This window comes from Mytilus trossulus, chromosome 1, assembly GCF_036588685.1.
Source record: "Mytilus trossulus isolate FHL-02 chromosome 1, PNRI_Mtr1.1.1.hap1, whole genome shotgun sequence".
In the NCBI taxonomy this organism is placed as follows: Eukaryota; Metazoa; Mollusca; class Bivalvia; order Mytilida; family Mytilidae; genus Mytilus; species Mytilus trossulus.
Window position 1 is genome coordinate 94910437 of NC_086373.1, and position 18892 is coordinate 94929328.

The 18892-nt window shown below is 33.4% G+C and overlaps 1 protein-coding gene across 2 annotated transcripts in view; it reads right to left on the reverse strand.

Annotated features, from left to right (window-relative positions):
• LOC134691555 (ectopic P granules protein 5 homolog) overlaps positions 1–18892 on the reverse strand; it is a 58316-nt gene that overhangs the window by 25050 nt on the left and 14374 nt on the right. For both annotated transcript variants that reach the window (XM_063552123.1, XM_063552130.1), the window contains 13 exons: positions 18178–18318; positions 17369–17523; positions 13180–13334; positions 12184–12324; positions 11542–11706; positions 10201–10323; positions 9483–9730; positions 5988–6128; positions 5522–5642; positions 4793–4899; positions 1943–2039; positions 1360–1605; positions 688–854 (listed from right to left, as the gene is read on the reverse strand). In XM_063552123.1, coding sequence (XP_063408193.1) covers positions 688–854; positions 1360–1605; positions 1943–2039; positions 4793–4899; positions 5522–5642; positions 5988–6128; positions 9483–9730; positions 10201–10323; positions 11542–11706; positions 12184–12324; positions 13180–13334; positions 17369–17523; positions 18178–18318 — 2007 coding nt within the window. The remainder of the gene's footprint in view (positions 1–687; positions 855–1359; positions 1606–1942; positions 2040–4792; positions 4900–5521; positions 5643–5987; positions 6129–9482; positions 9731–10200; positions 10324–11541; positions 11707–12183; positions 12325–13179; positions 13335–17368; positions 17524–18177; positions 18319–18892) is intronic.

Here is an 18892-nt window from a genome sequence, read left to right on the forward strand (position 1 = left end):
TGTCTAACACAGACAAGACACTCATATTTGTCTAACACAGACAAGACAAGACACTCATCTATGTCTAACACAGACAAGACAAGACACTCATCTATGTCCAACACAGACAAGACAAGACACTAATCTATGTCTAACACAGACAAGACACTCATCTATGTCTAACACAGACAAAACAAGACACTTACCGTATCTATGTCTAACACAGACAAGACACTCATCTATGTCTAACACAGACAAGACAAGACACTTATCTATGTCTAACACAGACAAGACACTCATATATGTCTAACACAGACAAGACACTCATCTATGTCTAACACAGACAAAACAAGACACTAATCTATGTCTAACACAGACAAGACACTTATCTATGTCTAACACAGACAAGACACTAATCTATGTCTAACACAGACAAGACAAGACACTCATCACTATAATTCTCCAGTAGTGTTCGCCCTGCATTTATTCAAATAAAGCTTAACAATCTTCTATCAAATTTAATCAAAACACACAGTCAATATTAACATCCTAGTAAAGTATTAGAATCAAATAGCTAGAGAATTTTTTCTAAAGTTTCTTCACATAGGTTTGAAATTGATGATACAAATATTAACACTATGAAGACATTCAAAGTGTCTTATTCAATAAAAACACTTTCTACAAATTTTATCAATAAAATAGCCATACCTAGCCTGTGAAACTTGTCGTCCAAGGAATAAAAGAAAGAATCGCTGACAAATAAGAGGCATCACTGGATGGTCTATTGGCAGATCTAACATGAATCTAGAAAACCTATATATTGTCATACTGTTTAATCCTGGAGCTTGTTCTAACTTCAATCTACTCACACATTTCTAAAATTAGAACAAACTAGGTATGTCAATATGAAGTTAATATCCTGCTTTACTTATAACTCGTTTTGTACTTACATGAGCGACATGATGGGTGCAACGTGTGGTACAGGATCAGCTTACCCAGAGCTCCTGAGATCACAACAGGTTTTTGATGTGGTTATGATGTTGCTCAGTCTTTAGTTTTCAATTTTGTGTTTTTTCTACTTTTGTTTATCTGTTGGTCTTTTTCATATTTTGCCAAGGCATTGTCAATTTGTTTTTTTCAAATAATGACTTGAAAATCACTTTGATATCTTTCTCCTCTCTTTTACAAAATTATGGCAAAATCTTGCTACAATGTACCTGGTTAAAGTGATTGTAATAAATGATGTAATCTTGAAAATGTTTAGTTCTTATCTCTGTTCATTTTCTTCTATTTGTTTGTTTATTGAAAAATGACTGTTTTATGAATGGTGTTATTATCAACCTTTTCTTAATGCTGAAGACCTATTTATATATTTTATACCTTTAAAGCATGAGATGGGGAAGCTTTAGAGTCAGTGTAAATTTCTTCTCTAAATGTATGCCACAGTTGTGTATCTTTTTCATATGTGAACTCCATGTCTAGTAACACTAAAGACAACCATCCAAACAGTTCTGGGTTACACATTACTTCCGTTAAGGAAGGGATCTGACTAAAATTAGCTCCTGATGAAACCCAGTTCACGAACTGGGAAACTGCACCTTGTTGATGGGTTTCCTTCTGGTGTCTCTGCAAATACAAATTCATGTCATATAATTTTTTTATAGCAACCAAATACTTTTCAATTGTTATCAATTTGTAAAGATAATCAAATAAAGTAAGGAATATTGTATATATCTAAATTATTGCTTATTCAAGTTTTTTCAGGAAGAGCAAAAATAATTTCTCTGTGAAAAAAACTTGAAATATTTTATTCTGAAAAGCAATAGCAGTCATAATTTTCAAATAATGACTTCTATACTGAGTTAATTTGATCAACATAAGCTATTTTTAAAGAATCAATTTGTAATTGCAATACAATTCTTTTTTACTTAACAGAAAGCTGTACACTTGCATACATTTTTACCTGAAAAGCTTCTTGCAGGGCAGCTTTCACAGTATCCAATCCACTTTTATGTCTAAATGCTGATTTTACTGTTTGGTCCAATACATAGCAAGAATTTCTAAAAAAATAATTTGTACAGTTGTACTGAAGCAAACTGTTACTTCATTTATACCTTGCATTTCAATAAGAAAATTAATTTATAAATTATTTGAAATAAGAATCGTGCAATGGATATGAAGTGTGTTTCCAATGAGAAATTGACTTTTTTATTTGGAATTCAAATAAATCTGACAATTCTTTCTAAAACATGTATTGAAACTTTATAAATACCATACTCGATATATGGGCACATGTAGTAATGTTTAGAAATATCTTTTATTTTTATTTACTTTCAATAATAAGCTGAAGATGTTTATAATGAGTCTGCTTTCAAGAGAAAGTCTTATATTAAGTTCAGACAATCCCGGGTTGTTTGTGTTTAAAGAAATGAAACCACTTTGATTAGGAATTATGTCAAAATGATGAGATAGGTAAGTAGTTATAAAACACCCAATGTAATAGACAACTTTCGAGTTTGATGCATTACCTTCAAACATTTTGGTTTTTGTGAACATCATTTGTGCCTTTAGGGGCGTCAACACTTCCCTACCAATGTTGAGCGAGTGGTTTACAAACTGTAAAGCTTTTATTGCAGAAATTATTCTGCAAATTGAATTCTCATAATTGTCTTTCAACATTTCTGTCATTAGGGAATTGTGATTAAGTAACTACAGAACAAATTTTATTTCTAGTTTATCCTGCACAATGACAATCACTAAGACGCTTGATGAACGTTTATAATGCAGGGATACAAGGTGATCCCCTCTATCTGGTAAATGATGTCATAAAGTGTGCATAAATGACGAGTTTTTCTGGAGATCTTCTCTATCATGACATCATGTTTTAATTAGTTAGGTGTTATAGTGGTAAAAATGTTATCTCACTTGTCATGGTACCACTTTGGTGGCTATGTTAACATCTTTATCCAGAAACTGATACTCACTTGTCAAGGTACCACTTTGGTGGCTTTGTTAACATCTTTATCCAGAAACTGATACTCACTTGTCATGGTACCACTTTGGTGGCTTTGTTAACATCTTTATCCAGAGACTGATACTCACTTGTCATGGTACCACTTTGGTGGCTATGTTAACATCTTTATCCAGAAACTGATACTCACTTGTCAAGGTACCACTTTGGTGGCTTTGTTAACATCTTTATCCAGAAACTGATACTCACTTGTCATGGTACCACTTTGGTGGCTTTGTTAACATCTTCATCCAGAAACTGATACTCACTTGTCATGGTACCACTTTGGTGGCTTTGTTACCATCTTCATCCAGAAACTGATACTCACTTGTCATGGTACCACTTTGGTGGCTTTGTTAACATCTTTATCCAGAAACTGATACTCACTTGTAATGGTACCACTTTGGTGGCTTTGTTACCATCTTCATCCAGAAACTGATACTCACTTGTCATGGTACCACTTTGGTGGCTTTGTTACCATCTTCATCCAGAAACTGATACTCACTTGTCATGGTACCACTTTGGTGGCTTTGTTAACATCTTTATCCAGAAACTGATACTCACTTGTCATGGTACCACTTTGGTGGCTTTGTTACCATCTTCATCCAGAAACTGATACTCACTTGTCATGGTACCACTTTGGTGGCTTTGTTAACATCTTTATCCAGAAACTGATACTCACTTGTCATGGTACCACTTTGGTGGCTTTGTTAACATCTTCATCCAGAAACTGATACTCACTTGTCATGGTACCACTTTGGTGGCTTTGTTAACATCTTTATCCAGAGACTGATACTCACTTGTCATGGTACCACTTTGGTGGCTTTGTTAACATCTTTATCCAGAGACTTATACTCACTTGTCATGGTACCACTTTGGTGGCTTTGTTAACATCTTCATCCAGAAACTGATACTCACTTGTCATGGTACCACTTTGGTGGCTTTGTTAACATCTTTATCCAGAAACTGATACTCACTCGTCATGGTACCACTTTGGTGACTTTGTTAACATCTTTATCCAGAGACTGATACTCACTTGTCATGGTACCACTTTGGTGGCTTTGTTAACATCTTTATCCAGAAACTGATACTCACTTGTCATGGTACCACTTTGGTGGCTTTGTTACCATCTTCATCCAGAAACTGATACTCACTTGTCATGGTACCACTTTGGTGGCTTTGTTACCATCTTCATCCAGAAACTGATACTCACTTGTCATGGTACCACTTTGGTGGCTTTGTTAACATCTTTATCCAGAAACTGATACTCACTTGTCATGGTACCACTTTGGTGGCTTTGTTACCATCTTCATCCAGAAACTGATACTCACTTGTCATGGTACCACTTTGGTGGCTTTGTTAACATCTTCATCCAGAAACTGATACTCACTTGTCATGGTACCACTTTGGTGGCTTTGTTAACATCTTTATCCAGAGACTGATACTCACTTGTCATGGTACCACTTTGGTGGCTTTGTTAACATCTTTATCCAGAGACTTATACTCACTTGTCATGGTACCACTTTGGTGGCTTTGTTAACATCTTCATCCAGAAACTGATACTCACTTGTCATGGTACCACTTTGGTGGCTTTGTTAACATCTTTATCCAGAAACTGATACTCACTTGTCATGGTACCACTTTGGTGGCTTTGTTAACATCTTTATCCAGAGACTGATACTCACTTGTCATGGTACCACTTTGGTGGCTTTGTTAACATCTTTATCCAGAAACTGATTCTCACTTGTCATGGTACCACTTTGGTGGCTTTGTTAACATCTTTATCCAGAAACTGATACTCACTTGTCATGGTACCACTTTGGTGGCTTTGTTAACATCTTTATCCAGAAACTGATTCCTCTCATCACACCTTCTACATTCCCTTGGTTTACAAACGTTGATAACTGACCCTGTAAAATAGGTTGTACAAAGTTAAATGAGGTACCAACTGAATAGCATTCAAAATATACATGTTGTGAAATTCTATCAATGTAACAAGAAGTCTTCAATGGAAATTAATATCTCAGCATAGCTAAAAAAAAACCTAGCACACCCTAAACCAAATCAAATATAAAGTTATTAGTAAATTCAGCTATGTTTATATTACTATGGAAATTGCAACGGACAGACAAAAAAAGAAACTCAAATTTGATTTTATTTGTACAAATACACATTTCCTTATATTACAAAATTCATCTTACTCTTTTGTCCATTTTTCAATATGGAAAGCAAAAGGCTCTTACAATTACAATTTCATAATGGGTTCTGATGAGCCCTATGTCTCACCTTCAATTACTTCTGTCAGTGTAAAAGTGGTAATGTTGACTGTAAAATTGAGTCCATTTATTGATAAAATCTAAAATTTTCCTTTCGATCTTTAAGTTAAGCTCCTGTCCCAAGTTTAGTACGACAGAATCTAGGATTAATAAGTCTCACTATTGTGGCATATATATATCTTGCAGGATAGACAATAAACCTACATAATCATACATTTTGAATCTTGTCACAAAATTTCATTAAATCATCACAAACCTCAATCATTGTAGTAAACCACTTGGTAAATGGTCCAGGGAATTCCTGTGACCAGATAATCTTAGAAAGCTTTGATGCCGACTCATCAGCTACCATCAATGACTGAATTATCTTCTGAAACCTAGGGGCAAAAAAGTGCGGTAATAAATATAAATGCATTCATACTATATTCTATAAGTAAAACAGTTGAAATGAAACTGTGCATCTTAGAAAAGTTTAAGATATATTGTAAGTTATATCACGTTTCAGAATTTAAGTTTTAAAAAGTAGAATCCTTTACTTTTCAACATACTTAAAACATAAAATTTGCTCAATTATCTTATTTGAAAAGATATATAGTTAATGCTTGAATTATTTTAATCTTGAAAATATAAGGTCAAAGAAAGGATTAAACAGTTAATATTGTGTGATCAATGTGCAAAACCAAAGGGTGTGAGCTAGTTCTTAATGTCTTTAAATTTCTTACTTTTCATTATCTGTCAGAATATGTGGATACTCAAAGAACATATGTACAATACAGTTTAATACATTGATAGTTGGTTTGTAGTGGAAGTTCTCTGATAATGTTGATAAGTATTCCAATCCTGCTGGTATAAAATCTCCATATCTAAAAACAGAATATGAAATAATCAATTATACTCAATTTACCAAACTGATCAACTAGTAATGGGCTAAATCTTTTCACAGATGATCACTTTGAAGATTATTTCAATCTGAATATACGTTCAGAGAGAAAAAAAGACCAAAACTCAAAAAATTAACTTTGACCACTGAACCATGAAAATGAGGTAATGGTCAGATGACACCTGCCAGCTAGGTTCACCTTACAATCATTCCATACATCAATATAAAAGACCTATTGCATATAGTATAAGAAAACAAACAAAAGCACAAAAACCTAACTATAACCACTGAACCATGAAAATGAGGTCAAGGTCAGATGACACCTGTCAGTTGGACATGTACACCTTACCCAATAGTCCTTCCATACATCAAATATACTTTCCCTATTGCTTATAGTATCTGAGATATGGACTTGACCACCAACACTTAACCTTGTTCACTGATCCATGAAATGAGGTCTAACTCAAGTGTAAACCTTCTGACGGGGATGAGGACCTTGCAAGGTACGCACATACCCAATATAGTTGTCCTATTACTTATAATAAGAGAGAATTTAACATTACAAAAAATCTTAACTTTTTTTTCAAGTAGTCAATAAACCATTAAAATGAGGTCAAGGACATTGGACCTGTAACTGAGGGAAACTTTGTAACATGAGGCATCTATATACAAAGTATCAAACATCCAGATCTTCCACCTTCTAAAATATAAAGCTTTTAAGAAGTTAGCTAGCGCCAAGGCTGCGGGATCACTATCCTTATGTCAAGCTTTCTGCGACAAAAGTTGCAGGCTCGACAAAAACCATAACTGATGAACGGTGCAAGTGAGAATCGTTGATATCAAATTTGACCTCCATTTTGCCATCAGTACCAACATATCAAAATTTGAAAAGCTTAGGTTGAATGGTACATGAGTAAATGCACCAAAATGAATGGAAACACCATTTTTCAATCTTTTAAGAACCATAACTCCTGAACGGTAAAAGTCAAAATCAACATTATTGAACTTGACCTCCATTTTGTCATCAGTAACAAAATATTAAAATTTGAAAAGCTTCGGTGAAACAGTTCACAAGTAAATGAACGGACACGACTGGAAAAGCCATTTTTCAATCTTTCAAGAACCATAACTCCTGAAAATAAAACTCAAAATTGTCATTATTGAACTTGACCTCCATTTTGTCATCAGTAACAAAATATTAAAATTTGAAAAGCTTCGGTAGAACAGTTCACAAGTAAATAAACGGACACGACTGGAAAAGCCATTTTTCAATCTTTCAAGAACCATAACTCCTGAAAAGTAAAACTCAAAATTGTCATTATTGAACTTGACCTCCATTTTGTCATCAGTAACAAAATATTAAAATTTGAAAAGCTTTGATGGAACAGTTCACAAGTAAATGAACGGACACGACTGGAAAAGCCATTTTTCAATCTTTCAAGAACCATAACTCCTGAACGGTAAAAATCAAATCGTCATTATTGAACTTGACCTTCATTTTGTTGTCAGTAACAACATATTAAAATTTTAAAAGCTTTCATGAGTAAATGCACCGACAACATTTGGTTGCCTCCCAGCCGCCTGCCCCACCGCTGTACATCCCAAAACAGGGCCGTAACTACATTGAGGCAAATGAGGCAAATAACTCATGTCAGAAATTTCAAAAAAAAAAATGAAACAAAACATTTTCTTAAAATATCAAATTGTTTTCACGGAAGTTTCTAACAAGAAGCAAGTTCTCTTCACTCTCTGGTGTCGCCCCTGCATGTTTTTCGTGACCCATGTTTCTATTTTACTTTAAGTTTTCAGTGTTGATGGTCTATTGTTTGTACGTCTGTGTCCCGGTTTGTCTTTAGTTCATTTATTGTCCTACATGAACTTTGTGACTATAGTCTGAGTGTTGATTTTCATTTGTAAACATGTGGTTTTGCAATTTTGCATGCCCACCGATGTCCAAATATTGTGGGAGAAAATATTTTACGATGCTACAAGACAAAGAAAAAAAATTGTCTTTTCTGCATGGAGAATTGAAGTAAATATCAAAGAATATTACAAAACTGGCTTTTTTTGTAGATAAAACTAGATATCTAACATGGATTAAATCAAATTAAGGTCACCAATTTCCCGGTATCAAATACTTTGTAGAAAAAACAATAATGTATTGCCATATGACCTTTTCCATTGAAGGGTCAAACTTGCATTAAGTCATGAAACACCCTTTAACAGAAAATAAAGAAATATGGAGTAAATGTGCATGAAACATAATCGCACACAAAGTCAATAGAAAAATACTAATGAGCAATGGTCAAAGTTGCTGGAGGGTCTTCAACAATAAAAGAATCATAAATACCGTAAAACAGGATCAAGATGGTCCATAGTGTCGACTTGAGCAGTACTAGTACTCAAAGTATGATACTGCACTGTCACTTTATTTAAATCTAGTCAGAAACAAATCACCAATGTCTAAGCACAACACAAGACAAGAACAGGCAGACCGATCCGGTATTAATGATTATGAAAATTAAATTACAATGAGTCTTTGATTTTGCTTTGAGACCAGAATATTGTCAAAAAAAGCTAAAAATTAATTGCGTTTCAATGTCAGAAAGAGTCCGGTAAACACTCAGAATGCACGATTTTGCGATATTTTTCTCAGAGCTTCCCAGCGGCCCCTAAACCCCTCTTCAAAAAATTTTCGCTCCGCTCGGCGAATATATTTTTGCCTCACTATTACAAGAGTCTAGTTACCGACCTGCAAAATCAATAACCAACATTTTTGTCACAAAAAACTCTCTAAGGGGTTGATTGACAATTTGGGTCATATAAACTTATTTGTAAATCATACTCTGCTGAACGTATTTGCTGTTTACAGTTTATCTTAATCATTAATTCTCTTCAAGATAATAACCAAACACTGCAAAATTTCCTTAAATTTACTAATTTTGTGGCAGCAACCCAACAATGGGTTATTAGATTCATTTGAAAATTTTGGGCTGATAGAACATTACCTTATTTTAAATACTTTAACCTCATGTAAGATTTGCTCTAGCTGCTTTGGTTTTTGAGATGTAAGCCAAAAACTGCATCTTACATATGCCTATATGTGCTGACCCTGCTATGCATTTGCGAGAAAGTTTGTTATATAAAAATTAAAGGATTTATAGAGATTCAAATTTTATTGCCGAAGCATAATTTAAAACTTGAATTAAAAGAATTCTGAACATTTATATACATGGTATATTTCTTAAAGTTATTCTAAACATCAAACAATCTATAACCTTAAAATTTGTGAAAGTACATATATGCAGCTAAGTTGCTTTTTAATAATAAAACTTACTTATGGCCAATATTAGAAACAAGTATAGCAACATAGCAAGCCATGGCATTCCTTTCCTTCAGGCCTCTGGTGACAGGGAGAAATGAATTGTCATTGGCCAGATCTGGTGGACCTCCTTCTGCATTGACTAATTGAACATCATTAGGTGGGAGTGTAGTATGGTGGAGGTGGAGTTTCAAAGCAATGTCCCATGCCCAGTTGTTAAACAGTTGTTCATTGGTCTGTTGTTGCTTTACAACTGATGCAACCTGAAATATAAAATCACTGTTTTTATCTTCCAAATCTTCTGTGATTTTTACCATTCAACAATCATCATTGTCATAAACTGTCTGTAGATGCCAACTGCCTTTCAATATCTATATTGTCCTTAGTGTATGAATTGAGTTTTTGCGCCAAGATTTTTACAGCTTTGTGTCAATTTAGGTTTATTGGTTTGAAACCCATAATAACCGTAAATTAATTATTATTTGCGGAAAACCAATTTTAGTGGATTTTAAGGGTATAAGTGAACTATGAATTCAAATGTTAAATAAAGCGAAAAAAAAAAATTAGCAATATGCAAACTGTCAAAACAGCAAAATCAAATATCTGAAAAATACAATTTTGCTCCATTCACAAAAGTTACTCCTGAAAATAAATGAATCAACAGTAGTACATTAAACAATGAACAGGAAAATGTTTTGCTTTAGTGTTTCCTCCACAATGCATTCTACATTACTTGTTTCATTCCTTCTGTGAAGAACATCCAGTGGTGTCTGCTTCCAATAAATTTCCCATAAGCCTGAGTTAACAAAATGGCAGTCTTCTTATGTACATCATATGGAATAAACAGTCTGTTTTTCTAAAGCAAAAGTAGAAAATAAGGATACATATAATGAGTCCTGGTCAATGTGAGAATCAATCAAAATCACTGAAAATATATTCTTAAAACATTGTCTGTAAAAGCCTAACCATGCATTTGAGTTTAAATTTACCAAAAAGCTATCTCACTCCGTTTCATTGATATCTTAATTTTTTTTACTTAATGTTAGTAAATTATCTCCCCTTTCTAAATATTTGAAGGTTAAATTAAAAACCGTTTTTAAAAATTTGAAATCATAGGTATCTATTGGTCTTTTTCACTTTAAATTTCAATCATATACAAACATATATATAAATTGGCATTGCAAAAGGTCATGTTTTTCTCAGGCTGTATATGACGTCTTTACACTAAATCCATTGGAGATGGAGGGTAGGAGGGGTCCTGATCCCGAAATCCCGGGCTTAAAAAACATGAAATCCTGAGGTCCCTAAATTCGAAAAAAATAATCCTGGATCCCGAAAGGGTCAATCCGGAAATCCCGAGCTTAAAAACTCCAGATCCCGGAGTCCCGATATAGGTCCTATCCCCCCTCAATGAATGTTGGATGTGTACGGATTGATAGTTTAGTCTTAGATGCATGATTTTTCTATTAGTTGTTAGTGGCTTTGAACCAGCTGTCAGATAACTGTGAGTACTCTCAGATCTTTTCATTGTGTCTTTTTGTGTCACATTCAATTGTATTTTTGTCCATCTGATGACTTAAGCCTTTTTCAACTGATTTTTATAGTTCGTTCTTATGTTGTACTGTTATACCTCTGTACCAGGTATGGGGAGGGTTGGGATCCCACTAACATGTTTAACCCGCCACATTATTTATGTATGTGTCTGTCCCAAGTCAGGAGCCTGTAGTTTAGTGGTTGTCGTTTGTTTATGTGTTGCATATTTGTTTTTCGTTCATTTTTTTTATATATAAATAAGGCTGTTAGTTTTCTTGTTTGAATTGTTTTACATTGTCTTATCAGGGCTTTTTATAGCTGACTATGTGGTATGGGCTGTGCTTATTTTTGAAGGCTAGGATGACCTATAGTTGTTAATGTCTGTGTCATTTTGGTCATTTGTGGACAGTTGTCTCATTGGCAATCATACCACATCTTCTTTTCTTTTTTTATATAGAAACATATAACAAATTAAACACAATGAAACCAATAAAGAAATGTTGGTGAATTATAAAGGAAAATAACTGAAATAATGCAGTACCTGTTGGTCCACACCCCAGTTTATATTACTGAGTACAGACTGAGCAAGTTGATTGGTTTTTGAAGTAAGTTCAGAGGTCATCAGCCATTCCTCTATAACAGTGATATCATTTTCCATTGGTAGCCATAAGTGGAATGGTAGTGTTTGAAACAAATATAGTGACATCTAAAAAAAAAAAGAAAACATCAGGAATAAGTTTTAACACACACACTAAAAAAACAACAGAACTAGACAGTCATTTTGGTTTTTTTTCACTCTTTTTTTGTTGTTGCAGCTATTCATCTCAAAGCCAAAATGAGGTCTTTAAAAAGAGAAAAGCTCACACATCACCATAAGTTGCAGAGACTCCCTAGCTCATATTTAAATTAACTGGATTGATTTTGCGAGATAACAATATCGGTACATTATTCTTGAATGTTACACATTTTTACTTTTTACTAGATTTTACTTAATAATGAATATAGATCTGTGATAATTAGCTATGATGAACACCCACGACTACAGTATTAAGTAAGAAAATGAATACAAGTATTCACTTTAAAATTAAGATTAAACAAGCTTTAAACACAAAAAATGAGTAATGCTTTGATGGATAACTTGGTAATCCATAGATTTTCTACTACAATATTTTCTTTAACTTACTCCACCAATGTTTACTAAATTTAGATTGGTCTGTTGTATGATAAGTGAGATAATAAATGGATGTGTTGTTGCTATGGAAACTAGAAGGTCTCTTCCTAACTTGTGACACATTTCTCTTGTCTCTGCACAGACATAACATATCTAAAAAGAATGGAACAAAATGTCATACAAGAAAAGGTCAGAATGTATGAAAATAAAAGAGCCTAAAATTTACTATTAAGCTTTAAGCTGTCTCAGGTAAGGGTGAAGGTTGGTGTCAGATAAACGTTCATAGTTTTCATTTGTTTGCACCTGTCCTAAGTCAGGAATCTGATATCCATTGGTTCTCATTTGTTGATGTGGTTTATAAGTGTTGCTCATTTTTTATATAGATTAGACCATTGGTTTTCCAGTTTGAATTGTTTAACACTAGTCATTTTTTGTCCTTTTAGAGCCTGCTGTTTGGTTTGAGCCAAGGCTCAGTGTTGATTTATAGTCTGCTGTTTGGTGTGAGCCAAATCTCAGTGTTGAAGGCCATACTTTGATTTATAATGGTTTATTTATACAAATTGTAACTTTGATGGAGATTTGTCTCATTGACACTCATACCAAGTCTTCTTCTATCTATTTAATCTTGTTGGTTTTTCCCCTAAATTCTGTACCAAAAAGTTACTGATTATCTGGTTACATTTGTTCATGATAAAAACAAGTGTTTTCTTTGTTTTATCAACAAACCAGTAGATGATGTGATAAGTTTGGGTCAAACTGTCAGTTCATCAATTATGTCAGTGATATACCTGGTTTATAAAGTTATTAAGGCCAGTTCAACACATTTGACATCACAAAACCACAAAATGCAATTTTATAAAGAGCTCATGAGAGTGAAACAGACATTGAGCACACCCATTGTCATGGTAAATGGGTTATATCACATCTCCTCCTTGCAGATTCAAATGATTATTTGCATTACAAACAATTCATCTTTATTAAATTAAGGTATTTCATTCCTAAGCTTACCTCAAACAGTCTGAATGACACAGCTTGAATAAAATCAAATTCTCTAGGTGGTCGACAAGATGCCATATGAGCAAGTGCAGTGAGTAGATAAATAGTCTCTGCAGAGATCATGGATGTGTGAACAATATCTGCTAACTGCATGGTACTAAAACAGTCTGAAAAGAAAATTAGTTAGAAAAACATTCATATCTATTCTTTAAAATACATTTATCAAATCAAAGAGCATGATTGCTCTGAGGGATACGATTGCCATTGTTTTCATTGATACATGTATTAGTATTCTTTTCAAAAATAATTCAACTGCACATGTAAACAGTAAAATGTAATTTACATTATCTGAATAGTTACTCAGCATTAAAAATAGTCAATCCTCGATACAAGTGTATGAACAATGTTATTATTGTGTTTTATTTGTGTACTATCAATTCTACTTTCCACAGCAGTCACTGAGAGAGAGAGAAGGTATTTCACTTCGTATCTTATCTCCTATTTTCCTACGTGAATTCTAGGAGGAGCCACATTTCTAACTCTTTAAATAACTAATTTCTTTTGGGATAGTGGGCATGACTCCTTTCCGTACATATTCTTCTGTTTAAATTGTGATCGCTTTTAATATAATATGATGCCTATCGACAGAATGAGTTAATTTTTACTTGATGTGTCGTATGGTATTTTGATTCAGAATTGACGAAAGTTACTTACTGAAGGGAGACAACTCGAAGCGATAATATGAAAGACTCCATTTCAGCTGAAGAGATGTTCTAGTTACACCTTTACATTATGGACTATATTTGTCGTAACTTAAATGTTGCATATGATATACAAGAGTGGACACACTGAAATGTCTCCCCTTCTTTACTAATCATTGATATTATATTGATAGTCATAAGTATAAAACTTTATTACAATTGTCACATAAACTTAACTTTAACCAAGATAGCTAAACAAAGACCAATGAACCATGACAACAAGTATAGTAGAGAATAAAGGGCTGCGCTTTAGCGCATGATATGCCCGTTGCTCTTTTAATTTGTGTTTTATGCTTTAAATGAATTTATATGATCAACTAGAAATAGTGTTAGCCCTGTCAAATACCCCCCCCCCCCCCAATAATAAATAAAAATGCACAAAAAAATGGAAAGGGAGCTTATGTCAATAGATATAAACAATTTATCAAAGTTGCATAAAATTTTGTGAAAGTGTTAGTTATTGTCCCAAAATTGGAAAATCCCCCCTTTTTTCAGCATAAAAAATTCATAACACGGAAATGTAAAATCTGAAATTTATAAAAATTGAAAGGGAGCTTACATCAATAGATATACACAATTCACCAAAGTTTCATGGACATTGGTGAAAGCCTTTTTGAGTTATTGTCCGAAGTGTTAAAAATCCCCCTTTTTTATGAATAAAGCCCCATAAATCCAAAACTCAAAATCTGAAATTTATAAAAATTGAAAGGGAGCTTACATCAAAAGATATAAACAATTCACCTAAGTTTCATGGACATTGGTGAAAGCCTTTTTGAGTTATTGTCCAAAGTGTTGAAAATCCCCCTTTTTTTATGAATAAAGCCCCATAAATCCAAAACTTAAAATCTGAAATTAAAAAAAAACGAAAGGGTCAACATAGGTCAATAGATATAAACAATTCACTTAAGTTTCATGGAAATTAGTGAAAGTGTTTTTGAGTTTTTGTCCGAAGTGTGGACAACAGACGGACAGACGGAGGGACGGACAATGGTATATCATAATACATCCTGTCTAAAAGACGGGCGTATAAAAACAGACCAAAACACATAAACTTAACTATAAGCACTGAACCATGAAAATGAGGTCAAGGTCAGATGACACCTGCCAGTCGGACATGTACACCTTACAGTCCTTCCATACACCAAATATACTAGCCCTATTGCTTATAGCATCTGAGATATGGACTTGACCACCAAAACTTAACCTTGTTCACTGATTCATGAAATGAGGTCAAGGTCAAGTGAAAACTGTCTGATGGGCATGAGGACCTTGCAAGGTACGCACATACCAAATATAGTTATCCTTTTACTTATAATAAGAGAGAAATCAACATTACAAAAATTTTGAACTTTTTTTTCAAGTGGTCACTGAACCATGAAAATGAGGTCAAGGACATTTGACATGTGACTGACGGAAACTTCGTAACATGAGGCATCTATATACAAAATATGAAGCATCCAGGTCTTTCAACTTCTAAAATATAAATCTTTTTAAGAAGTTATCTAACGCTGCCGCCGCCGCCATGGCCGCCAGATCACTATCCCTATGTCGAGCTTTCTGCAACAAAAGTTGCAGGCTCTACAAAAATTATGCAACAACAATAACCCTCAATAGCAGACAAACATAGAAAGATCTTATGAGTTTCAAATTAATCAATTGAAGTCAAGAATAGATGGTTCACCATTTCTTTATGGAAGTACAATATCAAATATTATTTTCATAACAGTGATATATGAGAAAAACTCCACTTCAGTTCTTATATGACAGAAATAGATTTATCGGAATTCAGAGAACTCTTGCAGTTTATCAAAATTGGGGAATTCCCTCTGAAGTGTTTCTAAATTTATAACTAAATGTGTCAAAGCAACATGAATGGCCTCGTCCCAAAAAGTTAAAAAATCTGCAATTTCAATAACACATATGGACACAAACATGATGGTAGTCTCACATTGATATGTTCATAATTATAAATTAACTATAAACAAAACTCAGCTCAAAATGGCCTATAGAAAAAAAGTCTGTATAACTGTGATTTTTCACAATTTTCAAAGTTGTAAACCCGTAATTTCGACAAAAATTAATGGAGAGGAACAAAACTTAAACTTGATCTGTAACTCATCATGGTTACCTCACATACCAAAAATCAGCCCAATATCTGAAAGCATTTAGAAAGAGAGTCTGTATAACTGTGATTTTCAACAATTTTCAAAGTTGTAACCCTTAATTTTGGCAAAAATGAATGGAGAGGAACAAAACTTCCACTTGATCTATAACTCATCATGGTTAACTCACAAACCAAAAATCAGCCGAATATCTGAAGGCCTTTAGAAAAAACTCTGTATAACTGTGATTTTCAACAATTTATCAAAGTCCAAAGCCCCTAATTTCAGCAAAAATTAGCTGAGCGGAACAAAACTTAAACTTGACCTGTAACTCATCATGGTGAACTCCCAAACCAAAAATCAGCCCAATATCTGAAGGCGTTTAGAAAAAAACTCTGTATATAATGGTTTGTTGCAGAATGACGGAATGATGGAATTTTGGAATTTCAGAAAGACAGAATTTCGGACAAGGGTAAAACTATATGGCACCGACAACTTCGTTGGGGGGCCATAAAAAGACTAAATATAAATACTGCTGAATTCTGATTTTCGGTGTTAAAATCATGCATATAAGTTAAGGGTAATTTAGAAACATAAAGATTATGAGAAGAACAATAAAGGAAAGTTTTCAAGTTCAATCCTTTGTTTGTTTTTACCTTTTAAAGCAAGACAATCTTAAGAATCTGAGATGTTCCTTAATGTTTAGAATAAAATGGTTGACATGAGGGCATGGCCCTGAGTCAATGGTATTAGTCTACAGATTGCTTGAAAGCAATCATATCCCAAAAAATATATCTGACCTTATTTCTCAGATCTGTATAACTATGATAATTATGTATAGCAATTCCAACCAATAATTTTATCTTGGTGAGACTGTGAGAGTGTCAAAAGAAATTTTGAGACTAGAAGATGTGAATAACAGAAATCATATCGATTAATGAAAGGTAAGTGTCAGGATTAATTTGAAACATTAACATGAGATAAAACTGGTATAGTTTGTGCATAACTCTTTCAGTTTCCTTGACTAAAGATACCAATAACTTCAATTGTTATGCAAGCCCTTCCAAGGCGGCAGGATTAATATTTTTATATCATAGTTCAAAAACTCTTCTTACTCAGAAAATACAAGAATGAACCATTTTGAATTTCATTAGAATAGGACTAAGGATTTACAATTTGTTATATGCAATGGGGTGAGATGTTCTGATTACTATGCTGCAACATAAAAATGCTTAACTTAACATATTAGTTCTAAACTTTACACTAAAAACTAGACAATATATGTGAAATCTCAGGTAGTTCTTTTCAAAAGCAAAATCTCAACTACAATAGATTTACCATTTATGTATTCTCTACATTTGTTTTCTGTTGGCAGACTATCAATATCTATATTTTGATTAGTGCCCTGGTGTAATAACCATAGTAACTTCCACATGGTTTCCCTGGAAACTGTAGCATAAGAGGTATTGGTCATAAACTGCCATGATCCTAACCTATAAATAACAAGTTATACCAGATTTGTGGAATACTACTAAACCAAATCCTGTTAACATAGAACTAAATATGATAGAAATATTCCATTTATAAACTCATTGCAATTCTTTTGAATAAAACAGCGAAATTTTTGTGTTAGGTTCAATTCTCTGTAAAAATGGTGATAATGGGACACACAGGAAAATTTCTCCATGTATATTAATCTGATATCATATTAAAACCTGACACACCTTCTCCAAAAATTTAAGCATACATGTGTATGTTTTAAATGAGAATCTCAACATTGCAATACATATGTTAATAGTTATCTCCCATTTGGATAGATATGTTCACAGTTCTCTCCCATTTTTATAGCAATGTAAAATTTATCAAAAGTTTTAACTGCAGATATGTAAACAGCAGTTATCTCCCATTTAAAATGACAGTGCAAACATTTTTCTCTTTTTTAATTGTTATATAGGTTATCTCCCATTATAATAGCTATGTGAACAGTTACCTCCCATTTTAGGAATGACATCAATGCAGTGTGACTTTTCCCCCAAAGAATTCTTGTTAAAAATCTTGAATTAATTGATTTTTGTTACAATTTCTTCAATTTTTTATCAGCACTTTTTATTTTTATGATGGCATTCATGCAATACAGTTATACATACTTCTGAGAGGTAAGTATACAGTTTGTAGCCCTGAGAAAGAACTGGTCATACTCTAGTTGTAGTCTGTGAACCATATCATCTGGTAGACTATTGTGTGACAGGAAACTCTCTAGATGGTTGGATACATATCCAACTACTTCTCTGAAGAAAAATAAACAACATTATTTGAAAATTGTAATTCTAAAGCAAAATGTTACTCATCAGTCAAAGAAAGGGACATCCATTATATATAAACATCCGTTTACTTACGACCAAGGTATTCCAGTTGTTAATTTTTTTCTGTGAATAAGTCACTTTAATAGAATAAAGAATATTTAAGAGGACATATTGTATGGACAGATGCCTCTTTATGATGACATCTATTTTGCTTTGGGTTCATAATAACATATCTTTAATAATTAATAATGCCTTAATAAGTTTACTTTGCACATCCCCTTTTGAACTTAAATGAATAATCCATATAAATCTACAACATAAATATTGTAAATATGTAGAAGTGAGAGTGCTTAAAAGGCAAATGAATGCCAAGCAATTCAAAGATTCCTGCTTTACATTATGTTAGGTAGATGTAAGAGGATGAATGCCCTGCAATTCAATGATTCCTGCTTTGATATATGTTAGGTAGATGTTAGAGGATGAATGCCCTGCAATTCAAGGATTCCTGCTTTGATTTATATTAGGTAGATGTTAGAGGATGAATGCCCTGCAATTCAAG